This window comes from Aplysia californica, unplaced genomic scaffold (genome assembly GCF_000002075.1).
Source record: "Aplysia californica isolate F4 #8 unplaced genomic scaffold, AplCal3.0 scaffold00290, whole genome shotgun sequence".
Lineage (NCBI taxonomy): Eukaryota > Metazoa > Mollusca > Gastropoda > Aplysiida > Aplysiidae > Aplysia > Aplysia californica.
The window spans coordinates 47,157-58,347 of NW_004797560.1; the positions used below are offsets into that span (position 1 = coordinate 47,157).

The 11,191-nt window shown below is 40.7% G+C and overlaps 1 protein-coding gene across 1 annotated transcript in view; it reads left to right on the plus strand.

The window, feature by feature from the left end:
- LOC101845477 (glutamine--tRNA ligase) overlaps positions 1-11,191 on the plus strand; it is a gene marked incomplete in the record, with an annotated part of 40,689 nt that overhangs the window by 6,831 nt on the left and 22,667 nt on the right. Inside the window, 7 exon segments of the mRNA XM_013084392.2 lie at positions 1,322-1,477; positions 3,309-3,465; positions 4,209-4,318; positions 5,085-5,160; positions 6,080-6,144; positions 7,255-7,308; positions 9,025-9,103. Of these exon segments, the coding sequence (XP_012939846.1) occupies positions 1,322-1,477; positions 3,309-3,465; positions 4,209-4,318; positions 5,085-5,160; positions 6,080-6,144; positions 7,255-7,308; positions 9,025-9,103 (697 nt within the window).

An 11,191-nucleotide genomic window follows, 5' to 3' on the forward strand; every position in this document is an offset into this window, starting at 1 on the left:
AAGAGAGGAAGAGAAAGAGAGAGAGTGAGAGAGGGGGAGGGAGAGAGGGTGAGAGATTGAGAGAGAGAGAGAGAGAGAGAGAGAGAGAGAGAGAGAGAGAGCGGGGAGAGGGAGAGGGAGAAGGAGGGGGGCAAAGGGAGGAAGAGAAAGCGAAAGAAAGAGCGGGTGAAGGTGGAGGAGGAGGAAAGAGGGGGAAAGAGACCAAGGGAGGGAGAGAAAGTGAGAGTCTGGGTAAATCTTTTAAAAGTAAAGTGCCCTCGTGCACCCACTTGTTGATGTGGTTGCTCATAAACCTCTCAGAGTTGCCAAAGGGAATTTTCTTTAGTAAAGTTGGTTCATTGTTAGAATAAGCATCAATATGTACTGCTCTTTCGAGTATGTATCTCTCTCTATATATACAACTAAAAATGTCTTGTAATTAAATTCCTGCATGCGGTTGAAAGAGGCATCAGATGTGATATGTACGTTTTGTCAGCGTTACTTCTCTTTTCGTATTTAATTTTAATGAGAGTAATATATAATTTAATTTTAAAAAATACGCCTGCATGTGTTTTTACGGTCCTGTACAGCCCCCCCCCCCCAAAAAAGTTTTACTTGAGATAATAAAGTATTATCTTATCTTATCTTATCTTGCTAAATCCTGGAAAATATAAACAACGTCTCAATAGCAAGAATAAATGATAGTTTTATAGTAGGCCCTCTTTGCTATCAACCCTTCTGCAGGACAGGACGTATATAGGCCTAGATTGTGGTCATTTAGTTACTTCAAGTAGAGACAAAAAAGAAAGTGGTTTATTAATAGACTGTCGATAATTTAAGGAAAGGGAAACTAGCCAAGTTAAGGCATTGCCGAAACAAGCCATTATTGGACGTCACGAATAGATCTAAAAACAATTATAGCTTTTATAACGTTCTGAGTGAAAAAAAAGAATAGGCTATATTATGTATGTAGGCCATAGAGTTATCTCCTTTTATAGTGTACACAGAGAGTATTTAATTAGTGTCTCTGGTGTACATCTATGATGTAGGCCTATTATATAAGCACCTTGTTCAGAAGGCAAAAGAGGCAGAAAGGGTCATGAAAAAAGAATTTGAATTGATCGGTGACAGGAAAAGAACAGGGCAATAATAATAAAAAATAAGAACAAAACCCCCCCCCAAAACCCCAAATAATAATCATAATTTTTTTTTTCAGAGCGTCTGGTTGAGCAGAAGGGCTTTGATCGGCGAAGTCAAGGCTATACATTTTAACTCAAAGACAGTACGGTATATTAGAGTCGCCCTTCTTGATTTTGCTTGTTCCAACTACTTTTGTTTTCAGTTCCGAAGAAGTACTTCCTGTGTCAACTTGGAGAGAGTCAACATGGCTGGAGCCGTCGTGGACCTGTTCGTTAGTATAGGATTAACTGAGCAGAAAGCAAAGGAGACTTTAAAAAATGAACAATTGACCGAAAGTCTGAAGCAAGCAATAAAAACTGTGAGTAGTCACTGTCTATTTCGTTGATAAGATATTGGTCGTACCATCTACCTGATGGTACCGGCCGGCCGCAGGTGTGCTTCTCAGTTCTGTTCACAATGTGTGTTCTCGTCCGTCTGCTACATTTCCCCGTGGTTCTCAACAACTCTGTTTCCTGTAGATATAAATCTAGATCTAGCCCGAGTACAAACACACGTTCATGTGTTCTTTACATTTACTCTCTAGTCTGACATTCTTGGAAGAAATAAACGCTCTGCTCATGACTGTCAACACATTACACAGTAACAAAGTTGAACCAAAACAGTCACACAGACAGATTGTTGTTGATGATGTAATCTTGTTGAAATGGAACAGCAACAGACCAAAGAGTGTCACGTTTCCAGTTCCTTGAAAGCTTTTGGGAACTAGCAGAATTTAGTTAATTTGACACATGGTTCTAGAGGGTTAGGTTTAGCAATTTAGTTATTGGGCAACTAGATCTATCTAGATCTTGATATAGAAAATCTACATGTCTTTGCCTTTACTTTTCTAGCAGTTGTGAGTTTTTTTGGTGCTAGATCTAGAATCTAGTTGGCTGGAACTAGAATGGGTACTTGTTTGCTCCTTGTGGTTTTTACTTCCTGTTTCTGGATGTCAACATTTTTCTTAACATACATACTGGCACTCAATGTCTGTTTTACAACAGTACCAATATAATTTTTATTTTAAACTTTAGCCAAAAGAATTTCTGTTGTTGACAGGTTTAGATCTAAATTCTAGTCTAGACTGGAAAGTGGTCAAATTCTGTTAAAAGGCCTCTTTCACTTTATTGAATATTTAGGGCTAATAACATACAGTACAGTAACCCCCCCCCCACCCCAACAAATAATCTATAATAATGTTTGATCATGTTTATTTGATAGCCTCAGCTCAAAATTATGTTTTTTCTACATAGAACTAATTCTAATCCTTGCTTCTCTTTTCTTTTCACCCCAAAATATAGGCTACAAAGCTTGTAAACTTTACAAGATATAATTCTTTGTCTGTTGGGCTTTCTGATTGGTGACAAGTTGTCCCTAAAGACAAAATTTATTGGAATTGGCACACATGTGTTCGCCTGTCTGCTTCGAAGACATTAGTTACATGAAATGAAATTGAAACAAGAATCATTGTTATTCATTATACCTGATTGCTTATTCTTAACAGCTCAGTGGGTTAGTTTCTTGATCTCATGAGCAATCAGAACTGGTTGAATTTCTCCCAAGGGCACTATGACTATGTCTTGATTGATGGAGAGGAGGATGGAATTCAGAACTTTTTTTAGAGAACAAAATACCAATTCCTTACATTATACGATCTCAACCAGAATGGTTGCTCGAGGGGTTTGTGTGTTTTTCTAAAAGATTGAATAGATTTCAGGGGATTTTTTTTTTTTTGGGGGGGGGGGGGTGTTTACAACATGTTTGTTCGATAACTTTTTTGTAATTAAAAGTATCTATAGCCTCAGATCAGTCACATTACTACCTTTCGTTATAAATGTCTCTACATTAACTGTAAGTGGTCTTTCTACCCCGCTGCAGAGCACACATGAACTCATTGGAGTCGTGCATGGCATGTAATGAGCATTCCTCTCGTTTGTGGGTGGTTAGTGGATGCTCTGGTGTGGTTTGCTCAGGTTCTTTCCCATCAAACATCTATCGTTTTGATCTCTCCTCCTTCTTTATTATAAATGTTTTTTACTCTGTTGTAACACCTCTTATCTTCGGCACTTTTATATGACCTTATTGTATTGCAAGTACCGTAAAAGTCTTTCTGTCCCTAAGAAGATTCCTCTCTTTTGCTTTGACAACAGGCTGATGAATATGGAGGCGAAGGCGTTCGGAACAAGGATGTGGGCAAATTGCTGTACAATCTTGTTACCAAGCTGAAAGCACAAGTCAAAGGTCACCAGAATATGCTGGTCAAGTACATTGCCACCAGGAAGATTGCATCTGAGGCACAGCTAACAGGTGACCTTTTTGTGTAAAAAAGAATGTGGGTCTTGTTTGCAAACTTTCTGTCTGTGCTTGGCTTGGGCTTTTGCCCGAATAAAAAGCAAACTGTTTCCTTTTTGGTTTTTGTTGAGAATGTTGTATGTATGTGTGTGGGTGGGGGGTGGGGGGGGGGGGGAGAAGAGAAGGAGCGTGCGACTGGTAGGTCCTGCTCCCTTTCAATATCTTTTTTTTTGTTTCTGTCTTGTGGATGGGTTGGCAGGTGCTTTGCTGTGTTGCTTTTTCTCTTCATGTCAAACATCTGTTTCCTCAGCTCTCCTCCTTTTATGTTGTTACTCTTTAGTAACACCTGTAATCGTTGTCAATTATCAATATGTGACTATTTGTGTTGCAAGTGTGGTAAAGCTTCCTATAACCAAACTAAAACAGACAGTTTATGCCTGTCTTACTTTTTACCATCACCCAGTAACTGTAAATTTTTATATTGTGTTAATGTCTTTCTCTTGCAAACTTGTTTGTGAAGGGTTCAGGTTGACTTTGAAATCACATAATACTTTTATAAAATACATGATATTTTGTCACACAATGTTCTCATCTTATTTTGTAATATTTCTAAATTATATTTACTGCCTGTCGCTAAGGATTTTACCGAAATATTGAATGAAGTCACTGCTAAATTTGTTTGAAAAAAAAAGATCCAGTTAAGTACTATAGGGTGATTTGTGCAATAGAATTTAACAATGACCACCTTGTGTCCACAGCTGCCCTGGACTACTGTCTGCACAACCCAGGTCTGGACGTAGACACAAAGTCTTTTGAGGAAGCTTGCGGTGTGGGCGTGGTCGTCTCTCCAGAGGAGATCGAGACGGTGGTAAGAAAAACTTTAGGAGAGATTTGTAGAGATGTTTTATGATGCCTCCGATCAGTACAAGTTTGGTCATTTGGAGGTGGGATTCCTTGTGGGTAGTTGGCAGGTGCTCTGGTGTGGTTTGCGCCTTCTTTCCTCTATCAAATATCTATCATCCTTATCTCTCCTCGTTCTTTTTGTGTAAGTTACTCTCTTCTAACACATCTGTTCTTTGGCACTTATATGACCATATTGTGTTGCAAGTGCTGTAAAACGAGAATAGAAAGGAGGTGAGATTCGTTTTTGGTGATTGACAGGTGAGGTTTTGCTCCAACCATCTATGGCCCTTATATCTTTCTTTTAAATGTCTTATCTGTTTGTTACTCTTCAGTAACACCTCTAATGTTTGGCACTTATATGACCTATTTGTGTTGCAAGTGCTGCAAAACTCACACTAAAACCTATAAACCTGACCCTTCAGGTCAGGGCCAATTCATGTTGTGTGGGACGTTGCATCCCATGCTGAGAATTTTGAGAAAGACAGAGATAGTCGTTCAGTAAGCTCATACATCTGTCAAACTTTAGTTTTTGTCTGTTTTTTATTGAGCTAGATTGTAGTAGGCACTTCAGATAATTCAAGAGTGTATTTGTTGTATTTTAGGCGATTGCTCGGGTTTTAGATGGTCTTTATAGATCCATGTGTAAATTACCGCTGTTCTGGCTTTTTTATTTGAATTTTGAATTTCATTTTATTAACAGAACCACTCTTTGGATATGTCTTTTCTCTCAGGTTGAAGGTGTGATTAAGAAACACAAAGATGGGCTGTTGGAGAAACGGTATCACTACAACACTGGAATGATGCTGGGTAATTCTGAACTTGCTCATTTTTTTTTCTTTTTTAGTTTTTTTGTTAATTAAGTAAGATCAGAATTCCTGGTGCTAGTCAGAAAAATGTTAGTCGAAAGATGATGGTGGAGCGGGGAATCTTTTCAGTTCCAGGTGTTTTGTATGTTGTGTATCCCATCATGTGAAAGTTTCTCCCTCTGAAACCTGAATATTCTTTCCTAATGGTTGATGGGTACTCAGGTATAGTTTGCTCCTTCTGTCTTAATAAACATCTGTTGTACTTATCTCTCCTTCTTTTCTAGTATCACCTCTAATCTTTGGCATTTATATATTCATGACTTATTTGTGTTACAAGTGGTGTGAAACTTTGACTAAAACCGAACACTCTGGATGAGTTGTGTGAGTGTGCTATTGGTTCAAGCGGGTTCGCATTTTTCTTTTTTGCACAACCCCCCGGGGCAGTGCCACTGACTGTAGTGTCTTTAGGCCATTCCCAAAGGGGGGACATCTCTCGTTCAAGCACAGTAGAATTGTAAATGGGCTGATTCATCATGTCATGCTCATAACTGTGCCTGATCTACTTTCTTAATCCTTACTATTGTCATTTTCCTCTACTTTTTTTGTTTTGTATGTTTGTCACTCTCTTGTGACCTGCTATTTCTGGGGTGCCTTGATAGTCGAAGCAGACCTTGTGCTGTTGAAGCTAGAGAGGTGAGCAGAATAAGTCTGATTCCATGTATAGACTTCTCTGTTGACATCCACCCCTTGGCGCTTATATGACCTTATGCAGTTGCGAGCGCCGTAAAACCCTCTACTATAAAAAAAATAATTAAAAAAATTTTTTTTTGGCACAAATGGTTTTGTTGCTTCTCATGATCTATTATAATTCCTCACAATGTTAGCTATCCCTGGTAACTTTTTTTCTCTGCACATTTCAGGTGAAGCAAAAGGTCAAATCAAATGGGCAGATGCAAAAGCTGTGAAAAACGAGTTGGATATGCAGGCAAGTAATTTTGTTTTTTCTCATGTGTTTAATGTGCTTTGTTTGTCGAATATTAAGAGTTCACAGCTTATTTCTCAAACGTAGAAGCAGTGGAACATTTAGTTATCAAGTTTTTAAAGATACCGGTTGAGGAAATGTATGCGCATAAGTTTGTCTTTATGGGATATATGGCTGTAGAAGGCAAGAAGGAGAAGATGGGTTGTTTTTGTTTGGGTTTTTACATTTTGCTGGCCAAGATGGGTGGTTCCCTTCACTTTGTACTGTTTCATGGGTCTGATTTTTTGTTAGTTTGAATACCCAGGTTGGCAGATTGATGCACAAGAGAGCCAGAGTGAAGATGAAGTAACTAAAAAAATGACGTGTGTTTCTTGTATACCAGAGCTGTGTCACTGTGTCATGATATGAGTGGTGCACTACCAGCACGGGAGTTGGGCCTCCCCTCTTGGGGAGGCAGGGTGTTATTTGTACCTCTCCACCTCCAGCCTCCCTCCTCTCTCCCCCATCTCCTCCATCCCTTCTCCCCCCTTCTCTCCCCCACCCTCTCCCCCCATCCCCATCTCTCCCCCAACCCCCTCCCCCCAGCCTCCAGTTCCACACCCCTCCCCCCCCTCTCTCCCCCACCTCCTCCCCCAGCTTCCAGCTCCACACCCCTCCCCCCCCCCTCTCTCCCCTCCTTCCACCCCCTCCAGGGCTAACCAGGCTGAGAGAGATGCAAAGACTCTCTGCAGACAGATGGAGAAACTCGATTGATCTAAAAAAATCCCTCCCTCTCAGTGCTTTCTCCTCATATCTCCATTTTTTTTTACATTGAAATTGTGACTTCTTCTTAAGCTCACTCTTTGTTATGAACTGTTTTCACTTTAATTAAAAATGAAGATAAGACAAGAAAGCACTGAGGTCGTGACCCGCTCAAACAGGAATTGACCTCGTGTGGTCTGTGTGTGACAGCGAAGAGAGTAACTGTCATACAGCATATGCCGCTCTCCCATGTTCTAACAGTGAGTGAGAGTCAAAGAATGAAGGAAGTACGGAGAAAAAGAGAGAGGTTTGTTTTATGTAGCGATCTCGTCTTATAAAAACCCCCCAACATTCTTTGTTTCTTCATTTCAGATTTTGGATCTTTTGGGCCCCAAGACTGACGCTGATAGAGAAAAGCCACAAAAGGTAATGGACAGGAAATCTCTGGTGTGATTTGCTCCTTCATGTCTATCGAACATACATCATCTTCATCTTTCCTTCTTTTATTTGTATATTACTCTCTAGTAACATTTCAAATCCTCAGCACTTATGTGACCCAGGCTTGCCAACCTTCCTGAATTTTTCAGGAAATTCCAAAATTGCCATCGTCGCTCCCAAACCTTTCCCGAAATAACAGTTTCCCGAGAATCGCAATGTCTCTCCCCCCCCCCCCCCCCAATTAAATAAAAATTTATTATTTTCTTAGAAAGAAGCAGGGAGGGGATCTACATGGGGCTGCTTCTGTTTTAGAGGTATGTGTAGTAACTGTACTGTAACATTCTCTTCTCTCTGTTTCTCGACAGGTTTGTTTGAGCTGTTTTTGTGGTGGTGTGGGTGTGTTTTTTTAGTAGCTTTAGTAGCCTATCACAGAAGTGTGTGTCCGTGGCGCTCAAGCGCAATAAAAATTCCAGAATTCAGTATCTCAAAAGTTGGCAAGCCAGGTGACCTATTTTTATTGCAAGTGCCTCAAAACTATTACTGAAATAAATAGACGGTGCCGATTGGAGGATCGGTTTGGTTCAGTTCAGTTTCTGACAGCTTCAGTGAACACTAAATAGACCAACTGCCCTAACTTTACTTTTACTTTACTTTTTACTTTTCCGATCCAGCGGCCATTTGGGTTCTAGCCCTTCGGTCTGTCGATATGGCAAAGAATTTGCAGGTTTTAACTGCCCTAACCAATCAGTCAATGTGGGGCCATGAGAACAAATGCGTTTGCTATTGAAAGTCATTGTTAGTTTTGTTGGTTTAGCCATTCCCTTGGAGGACAATCCGGCTAGCTCGTAACTGACAAATACCCGCCCAGGGCTGTTGTTGTTACTAGTAACATAAAACAAAGATTTTACACTACTAACCTTCTGTCACATGCCACTATAACAGGAATTAGCCAAACCTGTTCCTCTGCTCTGTGTTGTGATTCCTTCCGCAGCTTTGGGGCCCCGATGCATTGGATTGGAATCTCACACTTCACGCACAACTGAACCGAGGCTCTAACTAGCCTTTTTCACAACCTATACTTTCAGCAGGCCTCCTCTGCCTTGATACAACTCTCTCCTCTCAAAAGTCCCACCAGTAGTAACTCAGACTTTTATCAACTTGCAAACAATACAACTGAACACAGACTCACACTTTACTCACTCTCACACTTTCAGCCAAACAATACAATAGGCTAGTCCTAACCCCCTGCCACAACCAAAAACAACCAAATACACCACAGCTGTGCTACTGACTGAAATGACTTAAGGCCCTTCCCAAAGGGGAGATATTAACATGTTCTTATCCACAGTAGAATTGTAATTGTAAGTGGGCTGATTTATAAATTTATCATGCTCAAACTGTGCCGGAACAACGTGAGGGGAAACTGCTGCTTTTTCTTTCCTCATCCTTACTATCGTAATTTTTTCCTCTACTTGTTTTGTATGTTTGTCACTCTCTTGTGAACTGCTGTTTCCGGGGTGCCTTGATAGTCGAAGCAGACTTTAAGCTGTTGAAGCTAGAGAGGTGAGCAGAGTAAGCCTGATTCCCTGTAATGACTTCTCTGTTGACATCCACCCCTTGGCGCTCATATGACCTTATGCTGTTGCGAGGGCAGTAAAACCTAACTGAAACAATAAAACAAATCTTCCTTTGTGTCTTCCACAGACCCCCAAAGCTCCCAAGGCCCCCAAGGCCAGTGCCCCCGCGGGTGGCAAAGCTCCTGAGTCTGCAGCTGCCAGCGATAGTGGTAGGTTCCGCTGTATCTGCCGAGTGTTTGTTGAATAGACGGTAAAGCCTTGAACCTAAGAATAGATAGTTTTTGTGTAGTGTATATATATAGCCTGGAAATACAGAGCTTCGATCTACGACACTGACATGCAAGCACTGCGACAGAATCTGCGCTTGGTAATTTAGGTAGGGTTTTTTTTTAAAGACTATCAAAGTGCCTGTTTCAGATCTGGCACTTGAAGAAGAAGAAGAAGAAGAAGAAAAAGAAGAGGAAGAAGAAGAAAAAGAAGAAGAAGAAGAAGAAGAAGAAGAAGAAGAAGAAGAAGAAGAAAAAGAAGAAGAAAAAGAAGAAGAGGAATTTTTGGCCAAGGTCAGTTCAAGTGGTTTGGGTACTGAATGTTGCTTTTTGTATAAACCCCCCCCTAATTTCATATAATTTTAAAAAGTGCCTTTTTTTTCCTTCTAAAACCATGGTTTGGAAAGCTGTAGTGTCGGAGTGGCACCTCCCGAATGAGGGAGTTGCACCCCCTGTTGGTCGGACAATAGTCTATTTATATCCCAAGGTCCTTCCCATGCCAATGGTGTCACAGTAATTGAATACCCTGAAAATGGGTCAAGAATTCTACTTCTGTGTTATGATAATTTCTAATTCTATAATTGATGGTTTATTGCATCATCTGTGTGCGTCCAAAGATAACAGTCCTCAATAAGTTTCACAACGGTTGCGTGGTGGTGTCGTTAAGAAGAAAACAGGTGGGTTTTTTTTTCTTCCCTCCTCAAGATATGCAAGTGGACCATAGTAGAGTAGGGTCCGTGCTGTATAAATTGTGGTAGAAATGATGCCAGTCTCAGAGCCTGTGTACTTTAATCAGGGTTGAGCGCTTTATAAATGTCATTTATTATTATTTATAAATAAAAAAAGACTGTTGCTTTTGAGTTAGTCATATCTTCATTATTATAACAGTGAGATTTTATTATCTGTGTGAGAAAATGACTCCGAGAAAGTTTCGTGATTGTAAGTACCTCCAGCTGTATTTGTAGTTTAGTTTGTTAATTTTTGTACTTGTTTTTTGCTTGCCTGTGCCTATCTATGCATTTAGCCTGTTATTACGCCCCGGGGCAGTGCCACTGACTGTAGTGTCTTTAGGCCATTCCCAAAGGGGGGACATTTCTCGTTCAAGCATAGTAGAATTGTAAATGGGCTGACTCATGTCACGCTCATAACTGTGCCTGATCTGCAACAGGGAACTGCTGCTTTTTCTTTCCTGATCCTTACTATTGTCATATTCCTCTACTTCTTTTGTATGTTTGTCACTCTCTTGTGACCTGCTATTTCCGGGGTGCCTTGATAGTTAAAGCAGACCTTGTGCTTTTGAAGCTAGAGAGATGAGCAGTCTAAGCCTGATTCCCTGTAAAGATTTCTCTGTTGACACCCACCCCTTGGCGCTCATATAACCTTATGCAGTTGCGAGCGCCGTAAAACCCTCTACTATAAAAAAATTAATAAATAAAAAGCCTGTTATTGCAGTCTTGCTTTATGATTTTGTGTAGTTTGGTCTTGGGCTATGAAAAGATTTACTAGCATGAATGATCTAAATTGTGTCAATGAGGAGGCATAAAACAGTGGATGGTTGGCGGGAGCTCTGGTGTGGTTTGCCCCTTCTTTCCCATCAAACATCTACTCTCCTTATCTCTCCTCCCTTCTCTTTTTGTGTATGTTACTCTCTTGTAACACATCTATTCTTCGGCAGTTATATGACCTTATTGTGTTGCAAGTGCCGTAAAACTCTTACGAAAAAAAAAATCTCTCCTTCTTTTTGGTGTTTGTTACTCTTTTGTAACTAGGGTTGGGTCGGGCTCGCAAAATTAACGTCTGCGAGTAATGAACTACTCGTTGGCACTACCCGCAAACGAGCGTACGGGTAACGAACCGTCCGTTTGTGAAGAGTAGTTTGCTACTCGCTACACATCGGACAGAGACAACAGTTTGTTTAGCGAGCGAGCGAGCGGACGGGCGGACCGAGAGACACCATACATTGAGCGGGCGGACGGACGGACGGGAATGACTCCTTCCATTGCCTACAACTTACAACCCCACCCCCCC